The sequence below is a fragment of the Uloborus diversus genome, chromosome 1, assembly GCF_026930045.1.
Source record: "Uloborus diversus isolate 005 chromosome 1, Udiv.v.3.1, whole genome shotgun sequence".
Lineage (NCBI taxonomy): Eukaryota > Metazoa > Arthropoda > Arachnida > Araneae > Uloboridae > Uloborus > Uloborus diversus.
The window spans coordinates 236,920,714-236,947,111 of record NC_072731.1 but is presented as its reverse complement, the minus strand read 5'-3'; the positions used below and the strand labels follow the sequence as shown (position 1 = coordinate 236,947,111).

Here is a 26,398-nt window from a genome sequence, read left to right as displayed (position 1 = left end):
TTAGGGACACCAGCACCACTGGCCTCTGCAGGCGCGGCTCCGAGCACTGCCTCCTGGAATCCGTTTCTCCTGGTCGATGGCGTGCATGTCCTACTCACACGCGCGCTCATACATACACACATACACACACATGCTCATACATACAAGCTTTACACACATACACACACGCCTACGTGCATACACACAGGTCTACGCACACACACAAGCCTACACATGCACGCACGCGCGCCTACACATACACACACGCCTGCACACACACAACTATACACACGTAACCGCCCAGGAGGAGGGGTAGGCTTAAGGGGACAGGAGCTGTTTCTAGAAACAATAGCCCCAATGAGTAGGGCCCTGTCGCAACTCGTGATTGCGAACATAATTTAAATTCAAAATTTCAGATTTTTTTTTTTTTTTTTTTTTTTTGAATCTGAGTTAGGAAATATTGGATTCTTTTCCAAATGATATATTCATCTTGTCCGAAGCAGAAAAAGACTTTTCTTGGAATCAGCAATATTTGACGGGCGAGGAGGCAACCAAAGAATGGCGATTATGTTGCAGCAAGCGATAATAAAACTCATTAAAGCTGTTACTTTTTCTAATACTTTACATGGAATGGAAACTGTAAAAACATCTCATGCAGTAGGCTTTAAATGACACTGTATTTTCTTCTCTCCATAAAGTCGAAAGAGAACTATTTCGAGTCAAGTATCAATGAAATTGTCAAAATCTATTGCTCAGCACAATAAAATTTCAACTTAATTAGTGTGTAATTAGTCGCGGATTGTTGAATAAAAAGGGTACACATTCTAATTATGGATATTTTTGTGCAGTTGCTTATTAGAGCTTTTGATAAGGTGAGTGCAATAAAAAAAAAAAAGAAAAAACCGCACCCCGGTATTACGAATAATCCCATTTTAATGTAAAAAGGTTTCGGACCCAATGAATTCGTTAAGTCGGAGTCCGACTGTATTCCAGTTATCGAGGGTTGACTGTTTTGACACATAGGTGGGCGTAGTTTTTGCAGTTTTTCGATAGAATATGCAATGACTATGTATATGTACCATGTAAATTTTAAAAAGAAGCTAGAAATAAAGGGGAAAACATGTACAAAATTCACAAAAAAAATTATGACGTTTCAAAATAGATGCTTTGAGAAAAAACAATGCCATCAAAAATGTTTCGATGATGTAAAGTCAAAAATAAAAAAATGCAATACTTGCACCGTAACAAGAAAAATACAAAGTTTCATATATTTATTCCCATTAACTAGTACCTTTCATATGTTTTTAATCAATGTTTAAATTTTTGGTATAATAGTGCCTAAAAAAAATTAAAATCAAAATGAAATTATTTATAATAGTTCAGATGTTATTTCGTGTTTCCGAAGGCATGTCAACCACACAACGACACAACTAACATCATTTCTCGGCTAAGTCAACTGGAAAATCTTGAAATAAAAGCAATGAGGAAACGAAGGAATTCTATTTTTGTAGAGAACGTAATATATAACCTAATTCAAGGTTATAAAATCCTGTTCGGAAATGCATCGGCAAATGTTTACGATTGTTTAAAGTTTCTTATTTCGATAACAGGTTCATAATTTAATTTCGTTTAATGCGGTCAATACGATGCGAAAACTTGACAGATGGACGAATGAAAAAAAAAAGTTACTCACGCACAACTTAGGAGTTAAAAGGGTGGAATAAAGAATGGAAGGGAGTGGTGATAGGAGTAAACAAATAGAAAAACGCTAGTTTTTGCTTCCATGTAAATAAGCATTTTGAATCAAACAAATAAAGATGATTTATGTTCTCCGATTCAGTTATGACTTTTTGAAAAGTTTTATAAAAATTGCTCTGCCCTGATGTCAGTTACATGCTTTTTAATCGTTGCTAAAAATTAAATTTAATTGTTAATAACTCTTCATAAAGGTTTTACGCATCAATAATCATTCAAATCCAAAACAAAATCGTTTGCCTTTTTCTCTAGTTTTGAATTCACTTCACTTTGATTCAATCAATATTCCCGACTTTTGTTTTCAAACTTTAAACAACGAATGGCGATTAGCTTAATTTAAAGATTTATTCCAAGGTAATCTATTTTGTTATTTTGTATCAAAACTTCTTGATAATGCGCGTCGAAAAAATAATTTTCCGAATAGCAACGATCTGGGCAAAAATTCTAGGTCCTTCGAACTTTTCAAACTAAGAAAATAATCCAGTTTTTTTAAAAGCTTTTTTGAAGCTTTCTAAGTCAAGCTTCTTTGAAAGTTTTGTGTTTAGCATTGGCTCCCAAAAGTGTTCGTACACTTTGAAATTTTTTAGTAAAACCTCTTTTTTTAAGGGGATTTCTGTACCCATTGACGTTGATCCAAAAGGGTGTATCAAATACGTTTGTCCAAAACAAGTCAATGTTGTAATCCTTATCGAATTTTTTAAAAAAGAAAGGAACATTACTAGTACGGAAAAGAACACGGAAGAGAACCATTCTTTTTTGGACGTTACGTTCGATGTGACCGAAGCAGTGCACGCATAACCCACATTGCCAAAACGAAGCAAGTTATTTTGCTTTCTTTTATTTATATTTCCCTGGGAGAATGCGTGATAAACGAGAAGTGTTACTTGTTACCTTGCGAAACCTTTCACGTGCACTCACAGCAGATGGATATCGGCCGTAAAACAATACAACGGAAAGCTTTTGTTCTTTGTCAACCCAGGGTTTGCGCAAAAGAACAAAACCCGAGCAATATTTAACATCTGAGAAAGTGATGAGTTGATACGTGAGGATTTTAAATGGCTTCTGAGTGAAATGTTACGAGGGCAAGGGGGACTGAATGGAAAAGAAGCAGCCGTCCTTTATCCAACTTTTTGAAGTATTTGATTGAATTTTGACATCAGAACAGATTAATGTATTTATATTATTTCCTTTCGTGCAATCGACTGCTATGATTAAGTCGAATATATTTTTACGTTTTGTGCGGAATTTTAATTAGTTTACATATGTCCTATGTCCAGATAAAATTAAACGGAAAAAAAAGAGTTATTTTCCCCTCTGGCACAGCATTAAATTTAAAAGTTACCGGAAGAAAGGAACTTCTAAGAAGTTCAACACGTGAAATTTTATACATATAAAAAAAAAAAAATTCTTGCTGCACACAATGAATCTAAACTAAAACAAAAAATGTGTGTGTATATAGGTATGTTCCCTACACAAATCCAGTTTTCGTCGGAGCTGGACCAAATTTGGCAGGGAGGTACTTGGGCACCCGTGAAGGAACGTAGGGGGGGGGGGAGGATTCGAACGCCAAATAAGAACCGAACCGTTGGAATTTTAATTTTAGGGCCCGAAAATGGCATTGAATGGCTCTTTCTACCTGAAATAATCATCCGATCAGTTCGTATAGTATGGGTGCTTTTCGAAAGCGCGCGAAAAACACCCATAGAGTTCATTCATTTCGTTCGAATTTCAAAAAAAGAAAAAAAAGGCTGTAAAATCACCGGCAAAAAAATTAAAAAGCACTGCTAAGCCTAATAAAGGAACAGAAGTTTTAAATCAGAAAATGGGGTTGTTTCCTTCAGTCAAAAGTAGTACTTTTTGTCACTGAAATTGATAGAATAAGCAAAAAAAAAAAAACTACTTACTAGTAACTTATAAGATACAGTGGAGCCTCGATATTACACTCCGTTTCTACGTTATCCCGCTTCCGACGTCGTTTTCTGTTGGTCCATAAAACTTACTATACTAATAGTACTAAAACTTTTCGGATTTTACGCCTTTTTTTTTTTTTTCAAGAAATCCGCTAACACGTTTTTCTGCTAGAAGATCAAAATCATTTTTCATCTACAATACTCAAACTTTAATCGCATTTCTTCCTCTTTTTTTTCTCCAAGATAAACTTGTTTCACCTCAGCTGTTTGAAGCCGCCGTGGCATTCTTTTTGTTCTGTCTTGGTAGCCTTTAAAAAATCAAAGAAACTCCTCTAACAGGCAGTCTTCCTTCACGATAATTGAGGAACAGAAGTGCTAACGTTCTTTTTGCGAATCTTCCAGAAGGTGATAACGCATATATCGTCTCATCGCATCACGAATTCGTTCAGTACTGGATTTAGTACCCACTGCTGATGATAGCAGGGACGTGCACAGAAATTTTAGGGTTCGTCACAAATTACTTTTACGGGCCCCCTCCATATTGTTTACCCTCACGTCCTACATATATTTCACCCCTCATTTTAAAAATCTCGGACCCCCTTCAGGCTTGGGTCCAAGCCAACAGGTGCCCCCCCCCCCCTGTGCCCGCCGCTGGATGATAGCGACGAAGACGAAGAAAGCAAAGAAAAAATAATGGAAAATGTCCCCACAGTTGAAAAAAAAAAGACTCCGTCACCGATTTTACGTTTTCCCGCTAGTACGTCTTTTATCATTTGTCCGACGGAAAACGGAAATCAGGATTCTAGTGCAATATGACGAGCCTCGCAAAAGGGTACGCCAAAAAATGTTTTGAGAATCGGCCAATTACACCAATTATTTCGACCCATTTCATTAGTTCCAACAAATGCATTGAATATTGAGCATTAGCAGTGGTGTAGTTGGGGGAAGGGCGTGAGAGTACACCGTCCCCCGAAATATTTGGTTTTTTTATTGTAAAAATGATGCAAATTGGTTTCAAACTCCTTTTTCTTTTGATAAGATTAAAGGACCCCCACCATGACCTTTGTGGGGGGGGGGTGATCACTCAGGAAGGTTACCCCCCACTCACATTGGAACCCCGAGGTGAGTTCCCCGAATATTTTTTAGGCAGAAAAAAAAAAGGATTTACCCACATAATTGAAAAAAAAAAACTCCTTTTCCTTGAACAGCCAAACATTTTCCCGCTTCTCCTTTTCCACCCATTGGGAGTTCTATGAAAGTCAAGGTGGATGTAATCAAACAAGTTTCCCTAATGACTAGGTAATAAGTGACAGTGACACAGATCACGTTGGATCGCCCAGGGTTTCCATCCTTGATATCAGATGGTTACCTTAATGAAAGGTATGATAACTCGAAGCATTCATGGGAAGTCACCGCGGGTACTTCACTCTGAAGGCCATTAAAAAAAACAAAACTTCCCAGTTGCAAAGGGGGGGGGGGGCATTTACGAAGGAATGAAAATTGCAGGCCAACAATGAAACGCGGCAATCACCTAGTAGAGAGAGAGAGAGAGAATTCCTTTGATCCGACTACATAAAAAAGATGAAAACCATCAGGATCATTAAGGATCTATGCAAAAAAATAAAAAGCAAGCAGGAATAATGGCTGGAATGCTATTTCATGAGAGAGAACAAATAAGATTACTTTGCTGCGACTACATTTGTCATTTGAGACCATGGAAGTACTAATGTTACATATCGCTTGAAACATTTTGATTGTAATAGACGACGTGTCGATTAATATTTTCATTGTGTTTAAGTGTTCATTTACCGGTCATACTACCAGGGGGAAGTATGACCGGTAAATGAACACTTAAACACAATTTCATTTTCAGAAATCCATATTGGCGTTAAAAACTGAAGCACTTGGTACGGAACGTTAATATAATCTTATAAGTGAATTACAAACCGTGGTAAATATTTACTCCAGGTAAGCTGCGTTTTGAGCACTTTTAGCTAGTCAAATCGTATTTTATGATCGTATATATTGGAACTGAGATTTACAAGATTCTTTTTCAAACGATGCAAAAGAATTTTATAAAATCTCAAGTTGTGCATCACCGCTCTGGGCACTACCTTAAAATCAATGTATCTAATAGTTTGTTCAATTAGTTTAATTTCGTTTCTGGTACTTTAATGTAATTAACACAGTGGTGACTGAGAAGTCCATGTGACGCATATTAATAACCAAACGCTGTTGACCTGCAACGTCATATGAACATGACGTCCTTCGATAACATAATGCAATTAATACACTCTAATTCTGATTATCGTTGAATAACGATTTGTTTTGGCTACATTTGCAATTTTACCGGCAAATATGTTTTTGAGAAACTGCCATAAAAAGACTTAATTTTTAAAAAAGTTGTTGAAATTCATGTAATGAATATTTTTGTTTTTCGCTTTTCGAAAGAATTGCCGGTCAAACACTTTAGTACAAAATTACAAAAAAAAAAAAAAAAAAGTCGACAATGTGTTTATATAAAGTATATGATATAAAGTAATATTTCTAGTTTTTTTTAGAAATGTACATTTAAGGAATGAATAATAAATACAAACAATAACTCTTAAGATTCAGAGCGTGTAATCCTCTATTCAACTCTATAATTCAATTCGGTATTCCCGCTTAAAAAGGATCATCATCACTGGTCCTACACCTGTCATTCCATTATACAAATAGACATTTTAAATTTTAAAAATCTCCTTGTTTCTTTTTTTACTAATTACATTACAATTGCACAGCAAAAATAATATACTAGAGGAAGCGAAAAAATAAAACCAAACACTTTAAGAAAAATTCACCATCAAACAACAAGAAACAATCTTTATTTCAAGCAACTTTGCGGCAATCCGCTTTTCCCATTTTCGAAGTTTATCACAGAAATTTTGGCTGTGATAACAAACCCTGTAGCTATTCAATTACCATTTTACTAGCTCTCATTCATAAAACCTTAAGCATGACACAAACGAAAGATAGCCTAAGGGTCTGAAAAAACACGCTTCCAGAAATTTTTCACACTTCATCAGCAAAACTGACGAACATTTATTCAATGTTGACTACGAATTCGAGATTCGACTTCCTGATCAAACACCAGTGGACCAAAACCATACACACAGCATTTCGTCTGCAAGTGAAAAATTGCAGCGATGAGGCCAAGTAGCAGAGATGATAGCTTTTACACGATTATACAACTTTGTATTTCACGCTCGGGTGGGATTCTCTCCATTTATTACGAAAACGGAGAAATAAAATCTAGCAACAATATGTGAGAATGAAGTAGTATGCGGAAAAGGAGGTGGGATCGAGTGCTTTGCAATTTCTATCAACAGAAGAGCTTAGCAGTCGAGTGAAGAACGAAAATAGGCTCAAAAGACTAGAAGTTTTTGAGGCAATCGAGCTAAGAAAATAATAAGTTTCACGTGAAGACCTAAAATTGTTTTTGCCAATAATTTACTGTGTTCTTCGTTATGCATCTAATGGTTGAGTTGGTACGGGGCAAGATTAACCCTTAACTAGTAAGGTGTTTTTTTTTTTTTTTTTTTTGTAACGTAGGAGAAGAGGAGAGATGTTTTTCCACAACGTTATATTCCTTATGCGACATGACTTTCATTTTTTTTTCTTTCAAACACTAAATTTTTTAGAAGTTTTTTTTTTTTTATTTATTTTTTTTTAATCGATGCATTTGCCACGTTATCAACAACCTTTTACCATAAAAACACATTTTCGCGAGGCTTTGATTTTCGAGATATTCGTGAATTCGTCGTAATCGCAAAAACTTACGTCTCGTGGGTTTTTTTTTTTTTTTCCCCATTTAAATACGGGAAATTTTCAGCTCGTGAAATACCGATTATCTTCATTCTCGCGAAAATACGTGCTTTTTCAGTAGTGAGCAGAATTTCCATTTTCGGAACGATAAAAATCAGACCATTTGGGATGAAAATATCGTTAGATGGTGTTTTGGAAATCAGCCAAACTTTTCGATTTTTTTTGTCACAAAGCGACCGGAATAAAAGGAAATCAGATGGCACAATGTCGAGAGGCTTCATTCCAGCGATTGTCGACAGAAAATGCGTAGTATCGAAACGAAACGTGATTATTCAACTGCTCAAAATGAACTCTGGAAAAAAAGTAATGAATTGTGTTCGGTTTGCAGCACCCATCATACTCACCAGACATTGCATGATTTGGTTTCCTTTTATTCCAATCTCTTTGGGACAAAAAGCTTGAAAAATAAGCTGAGATCAAAACTGCTATCTCCAAACATTTTGCTCTGTACCCAATTGATTTTTATCGATCAGGAATTAAAAAATTTCACATGATACGGCAAAATGTTAATAACAAGAACGATCTTGCTTAATTTGGAGGCTAACACAGATCTATAACGGCAAACTGCACCTAGGAAAACTAATAGATGCGTCCGGTTCAACCTGTAAACCGGCTGCTAGCCTTCCCATCTCATCCGTGATCGAACAGTACACGACAATAAATTTTGAACTAAAGCTTAATAAAAGCAAGCATTTTTAGGTTCCTATACATTTATTTCAATTTTACTAATAAGCGTAAAACAGAAACACACACGTTTCAAATAAAAATTGATTCGCAAATTTTGCATTCTTTGCGAAATAATTGTATAAGGGTGAGATACTGTAATTATTTCCACAAATATCAGAAGATCAAATATTCAATAGATATTAAAAAAACAACAGACCCAAATACATAACAAAAAATAAATAAAGTAAAATTTCTGTTATTTTTAAAAGACGTGCGTTCCTAATCAAGCTTATAATAACTTCGTGCGGATATTTCGAACACGGAACTTTTGTCTGCAAAAAATTTAAAAACAATAAAAATAACAGGATTCAGGGAAGTTAATGAAATTGTCAATGATTATTTTTTATTTCGGAAAAAAAAACGCGCAGTTATTTACAAAAACTGAAAAATATGAATCGAGAACACCATACTAGCTAATGAGCCATGAAGCTAATTCTATTACTTACACAAGCAATTATGTAAGTGTTTTAACAATTATAATTATGAGTGGCTCTTAAAATGATTGCATCGAAAGCTTTTTTTATGCTCCCCCCCCCCCCCCCCCCTCCTTTTAAACCCGTTTGATCACGTAAATTCCGAGTGGACATGATCATAACGAGAAAATTTAAAGAGGGGAAAAAATAGAAATAGAGCTCATAAGGAATCGTTACTGACCTAAAAACAGTACAAGGTTTACCTTTTTATACATTGAACGAGTATTGATGAAGATAAAATAGGATCCACAAGGAAAGATCTTACTTCAGTCACTTTATTCTGACAACTAGTTATTTCTTCTTCTTTTCCAGGAACTTACAAGGCAAGAAATTACTATGCATGTATAAAAGAAATTTCTACGAGTTTCTCTTAAAAGATTGAAACAGTAAAACCCTAAGAAAGTATGATTTACCTTCAATAAGTGATACAATTTTCACTTCCCAATAAAAAATTTCTCACGCAAATGAGTCATCATGCTCAAAAAGTTACGTTAAAACCTTTTATAAAGCATTAAAGTTTACGTACGAAGCGTTCCTTTTTTTTACTTATGTATTTTTAAAGCAAAAAGATGGTCCCAGAGTTCGGCATTTCATTACTCATAAAACTACGAAGGTATTTCTCATTAAAAAGCTTTCTGTAAAATGATTTTTTTTCCCTCTGAGGCAACTTTTACGTGCTTTTTTACCTATTAAGTCTTCCAGAGCAGCATGTCTTCCTAATGTAATTTTCATGACATATAATTACAATTGGAGTCAGGCGCAGGGTTTAATAAAATTAGGGTTATAAAGGTTTCTTATAAAAGAAGTCCTGGTTCTTTATAGTCTACAGAACCAGATTTTATACGTAAATTTCTTCATATGAAATTCAAAATTGCAGAAGCTGTGCTCCCGCGACATAATTCAGAGGAAAAAAACCCATGTCATGTACCCCCCCCCCCCCCCACACACACACACCAAATCCTTACCAATATTGTTTACACGTAAACCTTAGAGCAGGAATTGGTGACTGGAGGGAGTAAGACCAAGCATTAGCTTAGAAACTGCTGATGCAAAGATCTCAAGTCACATGGTTCAACTTCAACACGAATGGGAAACACGTTTTACGTGAGACGAGTGGAAGAAACCTGTTTTCTTCCAATACTTTACTTCTAAATATATCACATGAATTGGGAGTCCTTGCTTCAAAAACTGAAGACTTCACTCTTTCCACCTTTTATTCCTTCACAATGAGGTAAACTAGTGCAATATGTTTGTGACACGGTGGTAGTGTTTTTTTTTATGGGAACAAACTGGTAAATCTTGTTAAAATATAGATGTATAGCGTACAGAAATGAAAATTTCACATAAATTTTCAGCTTTTTTTAAAGATGATAACCATAAAACCTAAAATATCCATAAAAAACAAAGTAGCCTATAAGCGTATAGGCTTCATTTCAAATAATATTCAATATGATTTATTTCAAAAAAGCCTATTGTCTTTTTTGAAATACAGTGCTGCAAATTTTTTACAAAGAAAACATTTACAAATTACAAATAAATATCTTAAAAGTAAATATATTAAAGATGCTTATAAGATTACGTCACGGAGTCTTAATTTATTTCCATTTAAACACCAAAATTACTAAGTATATCATAGAATCACGACTGTCTTTTCATCACCATAATGAACTTGAGAGCATTAAGCTACGACATTGAATAGGAAGGGTGTTTCACAAAAAGCAGTAAGTACTTTGATGTTTTTTTTTTAAGTAGACACCTAAGACGAGACAAAGAACTATATGTTCAATGACCTTGAAAAAATGTTGAGAATTCGAAAACCAGAGTTCTAAAATTGTATGAAATCTTAATCACTTTAACACGAAGTCACATACGATGGAGAAGTACTGAATAAGAAAAGCAAGTCCGAGTGCAGCACTTTTTTGAGCAAATTACTGCAGAAATATGAAAAGCCTTCTCATCATCCTGTATCAATATGCTTTTAAAATTAACAAGAAACAGAAGGTGACATCCACTTTCACCCTGTCTACAGTTTAACTCAGGAATCGTCTGCAAATAATGTCACGCTTAAAGAGGGAGGAGGAGTGTTCGTGAAATTTTGAGTTTGTGAAGAGGGGGAGGTATAAGGCAACGAGAAAAGAAGTGTAACATCACAAGTTGTTTTATACATATATGAAAAAAAAAAAAACTATGCGTATGCAAAACAGCATGACATGTGACAATGGGAGGAGAGGGGGTAAGGTGAATGTGACACTGTGTGACAAAGGAGAGGAGGGGGCCAAATGTGTTGAAAAAAATCGTGACATCATTTATAAACAGCCCCTTCTCCTGAAATTCGATAAATTTCATCCCTTACCAACCACTTTGTATTATTTTGTTTCGCCTTCCCTATTTTAAATAGCTCTTATCAATCCAAGAGGGCATATGCCACAAGCATGGTATCAGCTTAAGTCACTTTATCACTAAACGTTTCAACACAACTGAAACTTCATTTTGAAAAGCAAGATTGCTTAATACGGACAATTAATCAACAACATATATGCTTACTATGTAAATAAGTATTATCTGAATAGTATTGTGAGGCTGAGAAGTTGAGCTCCGACTCTGACAATGTTTACCTCTGTTTCGGAAAAAAGGGAGGGGTAATTGGCGCTAAGTTGAATTGAGGAACTTTCTTAGTAGTTTTTCAAAAATATTCCAACTAAAATCCGAGCCCAACAACACGTCTATTTTTCACTAAACTCCCCTAAATCATTTAAACATAGTCAAGGTCACAGCTCAACTAACCAGAGCTGCACTATACATTGGTAAGATTTTAATGGTAACCTATTAAATTGAAGTTCGGCTGATGAACCTCTAGTTATATCTCATGCCGTTGTGTCCCAAATTCTTGCTTTCGTTGGCCTGGGCCCTTATATAGTTCTCAATGGCTACTTGGGGTACATGTGGACCATTCTAGGAACCACTGACCTGAGCCATTACCTTTGAAATATTTTATCCCATTTCTGGTGACACCATCAACAAACGTAGAATATTATTATTCATCCTTAGCACTGAAAGTTGATCTAAATGACAGACTAGTTGGCCACGCCTTCACTATAGCGTCACGTTTCAGTGAATCTGAAAATTCATGTGAAACAGAGTCCCAGTGTTTCAGAAAAACCTTCAAGAATCACTGTTGAATCAGATTCAAAATAGCACAGACGTACAACTTTGTTTTAACCCCAATTTCATGAAGAACATTCTTCCCAAAAAGCAGCGAACTCTCTCTCAACTAACCTTGATGTGCACGATGGTTTAAAAGTGGAAAAGAGAAAATGAGTCTTAAATCATGAGCATTATCCAAGAGGGAAAATCTTTCCAACCATTTATCGGATTACCTGCATCCTGCTGATAATTTGCTGATCCCCATTCGGAACTTCTTGTTTTCTCGAATGACACGGATTTTATGCAACGACACTCGTTCTAGCAGTGAAGAAGATTAGCGGGGCATATATTAGAATGGCGTTTCGGTGGAAAAGTCCTACTTTAGGGCACGGTAATGAAATTAAAGTCGAAATTTTCACACAACTAATGATTCTACCATAAAAAGTAAAGAGGTTTCCGGAGTGCTTCGATCACTCGATAGCACTTTGCCTCTTAATGGAGATGAGAAAATGGCGTTCCTTTAGAAAAAGTAAGTAAACTTTATCCGAGATTGACTGAACACTATTGCCGCAATTCTATTTCAGTTCTGGATTTATCGTATGTTGCACATTTGTTGCGAAATTTGTTCATTCTTGTTTCAATACATAAACAGGGGAACCACGATGGGAGGCTACGGGAGGTCACTACGACCTTCCAAAAATTTCCGTATTCAGCAAATTTTGCCCGATAATTCGGCAAAATGATTATTATTCTACGAAATTTGGAGTTCCATTTGACAATTTCCGCCTTTCCAAAAATTTAAGTTCGGGGCGCCCCCGTGCCTTAATAAAGAATATGGACTCTACTTTTATGTAATGCAATTAAATTTTGAAAGCTTCCAAAAACAATACTTAAATACTAGTTTTTGAGTTAGTAACGGACGTATGCTGAGATATGTCCGTTACTGAGTAAAAACAAATATTTAAATATTGTTCATGGAATCTACAGAATTTAATTGCATTATATAGAAGTCTCCTGTTCTTCATAAGGTCCTTCAATGAAACAACAGTCGAACATATTTTGACTCTTTGAAGGCTGTTTTGTACAACAAATGATACGTCTTCTGTTACTAGAGAATAGCACTTTGGCAACAGCAAGGGGTCGATCTACATTTTGGGGGGCTATGGGTATGGCTGACTTTGTTGGCGGCGATAGATGGTGCTCTTTTCCTTACCAACAATCCCTTCTTTTTATTTATTTTTATATGCTTTCTCACAGCAGTTTTTTTTTTTTTTTAAACGTCATTGTAGGAGGACGATCTGGAAATATCATGTTGTCTTGATAATAGTACATAAGCGATAAGAGGCTAACAGTATTTCATTTTTTGTTGATGTAACGATAATTAGACATAGCAGACATATATATGTACTCCTTTCCTACTTGCAATTGGAAACCTTATGAATAATGTAAATTTTTGTTTAAGTTAATTATTGTAGCTGTTTTTCAAATTATTTTTAGCATTTTGATGCAGAACAGATTTTTAAGGCTAACCTCTTTTCTAAATATTTTTTTTACTACTGTCCTTACAGAATAATGGCAAATTTACAACCACTGTGACACAATTCGAAGAACACTGGAAAACTAATAGACCACATTGAACTTAATACAATACGTACAATATGATAGAATTAAATAGGTTTCTGTGAATTCATTGTACGGTACTGCAGTGAAATTCCGTTACAACGAACGTCAAGGAACCGCAAATTTTGTTTGTTGTCACAGAAATTTCGCTGTAATGGAATTCAAACAATGTAATGGAAATTGAACCGGGACTGAATTCTTTCTCTCCCTTCCCCCACCCTCGTTGAAATGGATATGTTTTGTTTTATTGGCATTCGATGCAAGATGTAACGGGATTTCACTGGGTACAGACTGTTACGACCTCCCCCAGGAGAAAATTATGGCTTGCTATGAATGACTTCACCCTCTTCCTCTGTGCTTTCATTTCCGGCTGTGCTCTAATGTATAGAGTAACTAAATTCATAAATTGAATTCGAACAAATAATTTTCTATTTTTAATATTACAGTTGATTTAATATTAAAAATATATTAATATAATTGTTTTAAGATGGAAATCAACATCTTAAAACATTTTTCAAGCCGAAGAATAATGTAATGAAAATTCTAATGTGATTGCAAAATAAGTCCTTCACCTTGGTGTAATTTGTAGATATAGATGGATGCGTAAACATTCTGTGATCTGAAAATTCTGCAATCTTTTTAAATAAAAATCAAACCGTGTTTAAGTTTCGAAAAATAACACCCTTATTTTTTCCTAGAGTTCTTCCATAAACGAAACTGAAATTCCGAGTTTAACAATCACGACTAACATCTCGACACACATTTATTGTCAACCGTTGAAAGACATCTCCCTAATCTAGTGCAATGACAGGCCAAACTGCAATCATTAAAAAAATATTACAACAGAAAGTTTCATAAGAGGAAAAGCGTAGAAGGTAAAAATAGTTCCACTCCTCGAGGAGCAAAATTAATGTGTGATAAAGGTGAAATGAGATCACACTTTCAGATTCTGAAACAGGAAAAGTCTCCAGGCTACTTCATTAACATCATTCATTCAGCGCCTAAAATTAACTTTTGCGTCCAAGGCTCATAAAATCGCTATTAGAACGATGGAAACTCCGATAGAAAGGAAACTGGAAGGGTCACTTTTTCTTTCCGTTCTGAGTGTTCAAACAAAAAGAATTGCTGTTAGACAAGCGAGAAAAGGATTTTAAAGGCCCAAACAAAACGTGCGAAAGAAAATTGGGTCAGTCCAAGGTAAAATGTCGGCACACAAGTTCCACCAGGAACAATATCCAGGGAAACCGGCAGGGGGATAGACGGGATACATAAGGAGGTTAATTTGCTTGTTTGACGCAACAAAGGAAGTTCCCTTTTTAAAAAAAAAATGGAGAGGTTTGACAATGAGCGAAAATAAACAAACCGAGTGGTTGATGCTGTGAAGCAAAACCAAATTTCACAGCAAGTTCATTGATATTTCGAAGAATTAATAAAGTTCTGTTGTTCTGATAGTGGGATGAAACGCGGAACCGATAATTATGCATTACCTCTGGAATTTCGCGTAACAAAAAAAGAAAAAAAGAGTACTCGTTATGATTACATAACAAAGCGAAAACTCGGAGGAAGAAGTGCTATCCTATCAGCCCTGATATATCAATCAAATGGACAATTCGTTTGAGTTTCATTATGACTTTTAACTTAGTAGCTGCTTTCACTTTAATATTTATCAGGTCGCTGCATAACAGAGCCGTATTTGAATCGATTATTTCAGAAAGGGCGTAAGTCCAACAAATGAAACTTTTAAGGATTCAATAAAAAGTGTTGATTTCATTCATAAATGAACTAAATTCTACAAGGTTTTCTATGGCTAAATTAACCATATGCAGGATCATTACGCCACCTTAAATTAAGTTTCATGTCGTCACTGAAATTAATTATTATTATTATTATTATTTTAATTTGGACTTTCGCCCTTGCTGAAATCAACAAGTATACTTTAAAGTGATAAAAATGCAAAGCAAGTGAAACAGACTTAGTTTAAGTTGTTTTATGATAATTAAAAATAATAGTACAACAAAGTGAGAAAAATAGTTGATGAGGTCCGTATGCAAAAACTCATAATCAAAAGAAAATATATCTTGTATTTTCCTCTTTCTCTCGTCTTGTTTTTGTGAAATGAATAAGTCTGGTGTAAAAAAAAAAGTAAAAAATAAAAACTAACAAACTGAGGAAAAAGCAAAAGTTTTACAAGTGTATAAAACGTAATATATTAAGTATGTTAGATAAAAATAGAATAACGTTTAAAAGCACAACAAAGTAGCACTTTTTGTCACTGAAATTGATAGAATAAGCAAAAAAATATAACATGGACCCAGAAAATACTTTCATTTTCCCAACAGTTATTTTTTAATTATTTTTTTTAAATGTCCGATTTTTCAAACAAGGCGTGGTCTTGATGACGTCACAAATGATGCATTTTGGCGAATCTTTCTTCCGCGTTTCCACGTTATGATAATCAAGGAGCGAATTAAAATTGCGCTCAACCCTTGCTATCAACCTTATCGTTGCCAATACACGTGAGTAAAGATGCGAATTAAATATTTTGCTCTGTGAATGGCAACACAGAATGGCATTTCATCATTTGTGATGTCATCGGACAGAAGCATTAACAATAAAAGCTCACCGATTTAAGTAATTTTTTAAAAATATCAAACTTAAACAAATTATTTAAAAATGTTCAGATCCTATGTTTTTAAACATGCTCTTTCAGAAAAAAATACTTTTAAAATTTTGGAAACGACCCCATTATTTTAATCGATGTGCAGATTGGTGTGTCTTACGCTTCTGCACATGGCATCACAAGTGATGAAATGATGCCGTTCACTTATACCATTAGCGCACAGCGCAAATTGTAATAACCTGGCAACGCGGTTGACAGCAAAACGTTCAATGAAGCAGCGCGCCAAAGTACATCACTTGTGACGTCATAAAGACCACGCATTATTTCCAAAATCGGACATTTAAAAAAATTAAATAATAAATAGAAAGTAAAAGTTTTTTTTCCTGGCTCCATGTTTTTTTTTTTTTTGCTTATTCCATTAATTTTAGTCACTAAAAGTAGTACTTTTGACTGAAGGACCCCACTGCTGCAACAAAATGAAACGGAAACGTTTATGGATAATAAATATAAGTTGGAAAGGTATTACTTTTAGGAAAAGATCTAATCCCATTGTTTAGCCTAATTAATATAAGTTTAATAGGATTAATGTCTGAAAATCAAGTGAAGCTACAATTTGAAATCACGGATCATTTGATTTTTAATATATTCTCGTTTCATATTTTACGTTGATCTTCTGTTGGCAGATTTTTGCAACGCGTGTCTCTTTTTTTTCTTTTGGCCTTTGAATAATCAAAACCATTTTCAATTCTTTTTAACATTTTCATCTCGATCATAAATAAACTCTTTCTGAATTTCCTTTTCAAGAATGATACAGAAATCAGAACAATGGTAGAAAAAAACGGAAATTTTAGGAAAAAAGTTTCCTTTTTTCTCGGGAGAAATTTATTTTTACTCGAGGAAAAAAAATTGAAAACCTTGAAATTTCTTGCACAAAATAATGCATTTAGAAATTTATAACATGTACATTTTTGTATTTACAATATGTACATGTATTTTCTCGTTGATTTTTTCTTTCTTTCTATGTTCAGTATCCCTCATGAAAATACGAACTTTGATCATGCAAGAATATGAAATGCGGGTAAACTTAATTATTAGAACAAATTGACCAAAAATTAGTTTGTTTCTGGGAGGGTTTCATCAACACATTTCTTGTGAAATGTATTGTATACGATTAATAAAATTCATTTTTTCTTCTATTATATTGGTCTTCGTTACAATACGTTATTTAAGAGAGGCGATGCTACTTTAAATAAGGGCATCAATATGAGCAAATACAAAAGGGGACGTACTATTAAATAAAGAAAAACAAATTTGATGTGTACGTTGCGTAACTTTACCCCAGTTAAATATTCGACGTCTTTTTAATAATTCAAAAAAATAGATGCGTGTACTCATGGACACGCATTCGAAGTAATACTTCTTAAATTCACTGTTGAACACTTTAAAATATGCTAATATTAGAGACGTACCGAGAACTCGGTAACTACTCGGTACTCGGCCTACTCGGCCAATTTGCCGAGTACTCGGTACTCGGCCAAATTCTGATCAGATACTCGGCCAATACCGAGTAGTTGCAAAATGTTGAATGATGTCCAAGACAGATGCTAAAATTTATAAAAAAAAAAAAAAAAAAAGAGCAAGCATTATATTCTGCAATCATTTACAATTAAAATTTATAAGTCAAATTTAAATTTTGAGATAAATGAAGTTTGTAATGCTTCAATGGAATAAATCTTTATTTTAATGTCCCCAAAGTTAATAAAACTTATTTATTAAAAATTATGCAAAAAAAGGTAAGTATAGAAAATATGGAATTTTTATATTAAGAATGAATTTTTGCTACAAACAAAAATTATTTATAAAAAATATAAAAATACCTTTGCTTAAAAAATAAAAGGAAATAAAACAACGTTAAAAGCACAGTGCAGGAACACTGCAGACACGTGTTTTGGTGTTACAAGGAATTTCTTTTTCAATGCACAAAATGGGAGCTCGTGGATTTAAAGACAAAACTCGGATTTTTTTGTCGTATGTCTTTACATTCTTTAGCTCACATGTCATGCACTGAAAAAGACGTTCCTTGTAATGGGGGGTCAGAAACACGTGTCTGCAGTGTTCCTGCACATTTGTTTTATCTGTTTTTAAAAATTATTTATGTTTAGCGGACTAGAACTGTAATTGATTGGTATACAGTGAAACCCCTCCTAACGGACATCCCTCTTATGCGGACAATTTTTAATTCCCCAGTTCCCCCCCCCCCAATGCAAAAAAACATTATTAACCCCTGTCCTGCGGACACCTCTCTATTGCGGACAAAAAAAAAATTGTCATGTTAGTGTCTGCATTAGAGGGATTTCACTGTAATTTGTTTTAAGTCCAACTTGATAAATCATACTTTTTATTTATTTTTAATTTTAAAAATAATTTTTTTTTTTGTAAAATTTTTGACACAAACAAAATTGTTTATATAATGCGTAATTAAATTTCAGCAGGAATTTAGTTTTAAAAACTATTATATGGACAAGGAGGTCTATACTACTATTCCAATAAGTTCAAAATTCATTACATGTGCGTCGGTGGTTCTTCTTAAAACATAATTGGTACTTGGTAACTCGGCCGAGTACTCGGTACTCGGCCAAAGTGCTACTCGGTACGTCTTTACTAAATATGGAGCTTGGCACTTTTAATTTTAAATAATATTAATGTTTTTGTCGGCGTCAGGTATTCAAAATCCGAAGAAAACTATTGTTTTGCAAGAAATGATTTTCACAATGACTACAATAAAAATAAATACTGCAGACAAAACACCCAGTTTTGTCAAAATAATAATTATTTTTATTAAACTACTACTAATAATAATTTCAATTTAAAATGAAATTTTAAAGAAATAAAAAATAAGTTTCTCAAAAAAAAAAAAAGAGTAATAAAAACCATATTTTAGAATGGTTTGAAAAAATTTCGGATGGGGTTCAAATACAACCATGGTAAACAGTCTACTCCATCAAAAAAGACGAGATGAGATCTGAGAAATCAATTTCAATTATACAACACACAAGCGTTTACTCAACCGTTAAACACAAAAATGCGATCGATTGTGACACCTACGTGAGTTTGAACACGTGTTCATTGATTCACAAAAAAAGATACCGACGAAGTGCTAGGCAAGCTTTTCTTTCACTGCAAGTTTTTGATTTCAAAGCAGTTTTATTCAATACCATTTTTAGACTCTTAAAAAAGTGGTAAGCATTTCTGCCCAATGTGCATACACTTGTAGAAGATACGATTTAATTCAAGAACGACAGCGAAAATAAAAGAATGCTGAGAAAACATTTCGGACTTAATTCCGCACAGGAATATAAATTGCCCGAGCTGTGTTGCACGGCAAATCATGAATGCCATCATAATCTAATTTTTCAGGTACCTCTAATTCAAGTTGTTTAAATCCTCCCCAGTAGGCAGGAGTTGCTTGTGATGAGATGAAGTTTGATTTCTTTTTCCAGGTACGATGTATTTATTAACCCTAATACGTCTTAGAGAAGAATAATCTATTAACAAATGATTCAGCTAAAGTTTAGATATTACACTGAAATAATTATATGCTGCCAACATAGACGCCCATGGGGGGGGGGGGGGGCGGGCTCAAATGTTTTCCCCATGGTTTAGCAAGATATTTTCCACGTCGAAACCGATTTCAGTACAGATTAGGGTTATTAAAATTTGACATTTTTCATAACTTATATATTAATGGCTGGAGAGGAAATGTTTTTACATATTGCAAAGAAAAACGTACTATAAGAAGGAAAAATTTCTAGGGGAAGTGGCTTGAGAGCCCACTCCACTTACACCCCTATATGGGCGCCCTTGGCTGCCAAAAGTCATTATACAGACTCTGAACTCATATGTTTTGAATTTTGGGATTTAAATGTTTCTTTTACTTTTTTAGTGGCTGTTAATCTAGTGATCAAAACTACTTTTAGTTCAAATATTATTTTTGGAATTTGATCATCAAGTATTTTTATTTTCTCTAATAATTTATTTTTTCTTCTCCAAATTGTGGTTTGTTCATTATCCTGTACGCACTCGAATAATTCGAGGTATGCACTGAAAGAAAAAAAAAATCCTAGTTAAACTCTAATTCTCTCTCTCTCTCTTTTTTTTTTTTTTTTGCATGTGTCCTAAAAAAATATTTTTACTGTGATGAATGCACCATTTTTTTTCTTAAGTTTTCTTAACCTTTTTTGAAAAGGAGCTGATGTGTGCATCACGACTTTCTTTTACGTTAATTTAATGATAATAGCGAGTTGGACTTGGAGTAAACAAAGAAACACTTTAAATATTTTCATCCCAAGTTTGTTGCGAACCAAAGCAAAAAAAAAAAAAAGTTTTATACAGATTAATTTTCCCAATATTGGAAATTTTAATGTAACTCAGTGGTTAAAACTAGAAATGGTTAACTCAAATGTAACTGATAGTTAACTAAATATCGTCAATAGTGGCGAAATTGAAACCAGATATTTAAAAAAAAAACCACTCCAAATCTGTTGTCAAGTTGGTGACAAAATTTGGCGACCAAATGTTTGGCGATAGATCGCCAAGTGTTTGCCAATGTAGAACACCACTTGCGTTTGCATTAAATTAATGATTTTCTTCAAAAAGGTGGAAAAGACCACCTTTGGAACATCCAAATGCAACCAAATAAGGAGTTGCACAAGTAGATTCCACTAGGAGTCTACGTACCAAATTACAACTTACTAGGACATACCATTCTTGAGTTATGTGAGATACATACGCACAAAAACTCGGGGATCGTCAAAATGGATATTTCGGGTGTCCATACGTTCTTTGGCATATATCCACATGTGGTGGGATTCAAAAAAAGAATTAAATTTTCATTCGGAGGCAAGCAAAATGGAAATCACGGCCGATTTTTGGGAGAATTTTTTTTTGCGAATACAATACTTCCTTTACTATGGAGTAACAGTAAGTAAACAGAGAAGCAAAGTAATTAAATGAAAAAACGAGCTGATGTGTGCATCACATGACTTCCTTTTACTCCAATTTAATGTCATTTCCCCATTATTCGCTATTTTAATGTGATTCAATATTTATTCTCTAAATATCACCAACAATGGCCAAATTGAAACCAAAAAAAAAAAACTCCGCCAAATTTGTCGCCAAGTTGGCGACCAAAAGACTGGCGATATATCGCCAAGTGTCCGACAAATTATAACGCCACTTGAGTTTACATCGAAATTAACAATGATTTCCCCCCAAAAAGATGCAAAAGACCCCCTTAGGAACATCCGAAAGCAACCAAAAGGGGAGGTGCACAACTAGACCCCACTACGAGTCTATGTACCAAATTTCAACTTTCTAGGACATACCATTTTTGAGTTATGCGAGGCACATACGCACATACATCACGAGAAAAGTTGTTGTAATTACCTCGGTGATGGTCAAAATGGATATTTCGCGTGTCTATACATTCTTAGGCACTTTTCCCGCATGTGGTCGAATCGCAAAAAAACTCAACATTCATTTGGGGGTGAGCAAAATGGAAATTAAGGGCGATTTTTGAGTGAAAATTTTTTCGCGAATACAATACTTCCTTTTTTGTAAAAGGAAGTAAAAAAGGGGAACTGCTGGAATATCCCTCCCCCCCCCCACTTGAAAAAAACTGTAGAAGTATTCAAAAAACAGAGCACAGGAAAATGTTTAAGTTTTTTAGAACGTGAACTAAGGCACCAGGAAAAGCGATTAGACAATAGCGGAAGCGGATCCATGGTAGGGGTAGGGAACTGGGAAAATGTCCCCCCTCCCCCCGATTTCCTAAGTGTACCTAAAAATTTTCAGAACAGATTAAGGGAAAATTCTGTTGTTTTTTAAAACTTGAAGAAAAGTTCCAGGAAAAACAATCAAACAATAGCAGAGGCAGATCCATGGAAGGGAACTGGGGGAATGTTCTCCTCCCCCCCCCCCCCGAAAATCCCACATGTAACTAAACATTTTTAGAACAAAGTGCAGGAAAATTCCTCTGTTTTATAGAAATTGAACTTAAAGAAAGGAGCAGGGAAAAGAGAGGAGGGAATTGCAAAAGCGGATTCGAAGAGGGGAACTGGGGGAATGTCCATCCCCAAACCAAAAATCCAAAATAAACCTAAAACTGCAGAAAACAGAGTAAGGTAAAACTACCAGTAGTTGATGACACTTAAAGGATTAATTTTTGGTGTTAGTTAACATAGCTTGGAAAGGAACTCATCCTAGGGGAAACATTTAATAAGTTATAACTGCACTAACTAGTCCTCTATTATAATGCAACAAAGACCTAGATTAAGGGCCAGTTTTTGTAAGAGTCAGGCAGATCAGATACATGCCTTTTTTGACTTTGCTAAAAATTTTACAGAGGTTTCCTCGAATGTGATTTTAGAAGAGAAATTTTTTCTTTTATTCCAAAAAAAAAATCTTGCGACTCCTGAAAATTCCGGAAGTTGGTCCCGACTTAGGGTTTTTCTCAAATATACATTATTTAGAGGAGGGATAGTCGATTTATATCTATTGTATAAAAAATCGATCGGAGGCAGCTCCAAAAAGTTCCATTTCTTACCCTACAGTCAACAAATATCGCCTTGAATCGCGTTTTTAAAACTTTAATTTCCGAAGACGGCCTCCGAATCTTTCTTTCTCGTAACTAGAGACCATCTAAAACTGTGTTCTTAGGTTAAAATTCCGGAGGAGAGTACTCCCTCTAAAAGATTTTCTAGTTGAGCTACTGCTACAAAGATTTTTTCCTTAACTATTACTAATAAATGTTGGCATTTCTAAATATGATGTTAAAATCATAAGTTGAATTTAAACTTCAAGTAAAAAATATATTGATCCTCATATCAGCATTTATAATAGCAAAACAAAAACAATGTAAAACCTAGATATAGTTAATGCTGTTTTTAATTTAAATGTAATGTTAAGATTAAATTGTTAAAAGAAATGGAACTACGTAACTGAAAAAAAAAAGAAATTCGAATTAAGGAGGAAACACAGAAATTCCACTCTTCTTACCATTATAACTTATAACGGATTTTTAAGCAACTGAATAAAAAGTTGAATAAACTGAACATTTAGTGTAACTAAATCAACAGAAATAAAATATGTTGGGATTAGTAAGTTTTTTTGAACAACTTTATAAGTATTCAGCAGCTGCATAATGATTTCTCTAACTTGCTTTCTAGAGAAATATTCTTTTTCAATATACTATGAAGATGCAAATTGATATGAATAAATATTACTTAGGTAGGAAGATGTCACAAAAATAAATTAAAGATAAACATGAGGTATTTTATTAATAAAAGTACATTAATTTAAGTTCTATTTAATACACATTAAGCTACTGGATTGTTATATGTTATGTAAAACATTAAAAATATACCATGCACTTGTATCAAGTTAGTCGTTCTTTAAAAATCTTGTACATTTTTTGAAAATACTTTGTATTTCACTCGGCATATAAGTTTCATTAATTCATATTAGCTATGTCAAAAAATATGTGCTAATAAATAAACCAAAAACTAATAGTGAGTATTCTGAGCTTTAAAACTTGTCATTCACCTTGGTTTCTAAGTTAGAATTAATTTAAGACTGGATTATTTCATTCATTTAAGTTAAAATATCAACATTGCTAGTTTGTAGTTTATGTTTTTTCAGCAAGCAAAGCAGATTTTTAAACTTTAAAGGAGCTTTACAATTCTAAGCTGTTATTATACCCTTGTCGCATCAAAAACCACTTTTCGACGCTAAAACCCAACTATGAAACACACATTTGTGTATATTTATTTCATTATATCTTAACTGAAAATATTAATCGAGTATGAGAGTCGTATTTAAGGGGTGGGTTTTTAGGGTTTAAACCCTCCGAAAAGTTTTGAAAACTATTCTGAAAAAAGCTTTGTTATACTTTTTTTTTTTGAGAAAATATTACTACTCCTTTAATTTATTCGTTTATTTTTCAACTTTACTTGAGAAATGAAATTATTGTTATTGAAGTACTTTAACTGCAGTATTTACTTAAAATGTAATTATTGCATACCTTCATCCTTTCTTACAATACACTACAATGTTTGCCTTCATATTTTGAGAATGCTTCATGCTAACAAAAACATCAAAGTTCTTAAAATTTGACAGCAAAAACTCTGAATTTAAAATATTTTACAACTTAACAAATATAAGTTAAAGAAGTATTTCTTTGAGTTGTTGAAAATACATCAAATATTTAACAGGGATGAAGTCCAGTAGCGTAACTAGGGGTTGGCAAAAGGGGTCCTCGCCAGGGGTGCAGCAGCCGGGGCGACATAAAAAAAATTTAATTTTTTTTTTTTTTGAAAAATGTTTCAAAGCTGCTTTAAAAAGGAAAAAAAAAAAAAAAACTCGCCAGAAAAAAGAGCTAGAGACACATAATAACATACATCTATTGAGAAAGAAAACTGGGTATCATTGAAAACAATTCTACAAAAAGAACACAAGAAAAAAAATTACAATGCTGTCTCATAATTGTCAAATCAACTAATCAAAATATCCAAAAAAAATTTTTTTTTTTTTTTTTTTTTTTTTGAGGTCACAAATGATCTCTGCTAACTTCCCACGTGGGCGAACCTGGAGGGGGGGGGGGGCAATTTCTTTAGTTTGCCAGGGGCGCTAGACCCCATAGTTACAAATACAAAAGTGACGACCAGCAAGTCTCTGGGCCCAGCTAGGCTGGTTCCTAGTCAATTTACAATCCCCAATGAAGATCAATGGCCCTCTTAAAACTATCTACTCCTGTGCTGATTACAACCTCTTCCAGTAAGTTATTCCAAGATTCCACTACCCTGCTATAATAATAATTTTTCCTAATATCCATGTTAGCCTGAGATTTAAATAGCTTAAAACAAGGATCCCTTGTCCTGTTTTCAGTGCTAAACTTCTGCCCAGTAACATCTTTCATTTTAATAAATTTAAACAACTGAATCATGTCCCCTCGTCTCTTCTTTGCTCAAGACTGTACATTTTTAGTCTTCTAAGGCTGGAATCATAGTCTAAATGAGAAAGTCACGCTACTGATGAAGTTACATAGTGCACACATCAGATTCCCCCCCCCCCCTTTCCTTCATTTCTTACATGTCCATAAAGCAGCACCCCCCTAATTTCAATAATTAATCGTAACAAAAATCAGTAGAATATACATCCAATTTTATTGCTCATATAAAATCAAATTTTCTTGATCATATATATTTCAAGAAAAATGTGTTTGGTAAAATCCTCTCCAAAATTAAACACTGATTACTGCCCTATCGAGTATGTATCCTTTGCCCATCGCGGAAAACTTTGAAATGACAGGCCCGTACAGTTTAAAAGTAAAAAGTTGAATCACGTCATTCCACTGCGTCCCCCTATTGACTACACCACTCCTCTCATGTGGTGTCAAACTTCCCTGCTACAGCTAATTTTAATACACATAATTCATTAGTTTAAATTAGAAGCACATGAATTCCTTCAATTACATTTCTAAATACTTATTAGATTTCAAATATACTTACGGTTCAGCTTCAATAGATTTCAACTTTGCCACATAATTTGAGGGAATGTATCCTTCTTGCTTGGTAGCTTTAGACCGAGCAAACCACCAGTCACCTTGAGTATCATTCAAAACTTCTAAATGTTCACCCTTTTTAAAACTTAAATCCTCATCTGTTCTGGCATCGTAATCATAAAGGGCTACAAAAATTTTCCCGCTGGATCCAGATGAACTGTCAGAATCCGATGGAACTGGGGGTAAACTTGGACCGTTTCGGCAAGTCGGATCAGAAGTATATCTCAAATTTGTAACAGAAGGCTCATGCGTTTGTACACCTAAGGAAGATAAAGATGTTGGGCAGTTGTCGAGAATTGTTCTATCTGCAGGCGGCTGTCCAGTTAATTCTTTTTTCGCATTTTTATTAGCGGAACGACTGAAGCAATTTCCCATTTTGTAAATAAACTTTAGCGGTGCTAAGCAAATTAAATTATAAGCATGGGACTATAAGAAGAAAACTGTCAAAGCCAACAGCATACTTCTCTTAACAAATAAGATGTCATCATATGGCATGAAAAAAAAGCATATTTATAACCAAATCCATCGGGTTCCTAGTTTCCTCAGCAGCAAACCTTACGTCAAACGAACACAGACACAAGAAACAGCTTTCTGCTACACGACCATCGGCAGACAAACATCTCGTTCAGTCCCAACAAGTGCGCCACCTATTAGGTTGCGTTCGGCGAAACTCACCAGTCGACCGGTA

General features: G+C 34.3%; 1 protein-coding gene across 1 annotated transcript in view; it reads right to left on the bottom strand.

Annotated features, from left to right (window-relative positions):
- LOC129225925 (tyrosine-protein kinase Src42A-like) overlaps nt 1-26,103 on the bottom strand; it is a 54,974-nt gene extending 28,871 nt beyond the window's left edge. Inside the window, exon 1 of the mRNA XM_054860468.1 lies at nt 25,658-26,103. Coding sequence (XP_054716443.1) covers nt 25,658-26,085 — 428 coding nt within the window. The 5' untranslated portion in view covers nt 26,086-26,103. The remainder of the gene's footprint in view (nt 1-25,657) is intronic.
- Nucleotides 26,104-26,398: the final 295 nt, after the last annotated feature.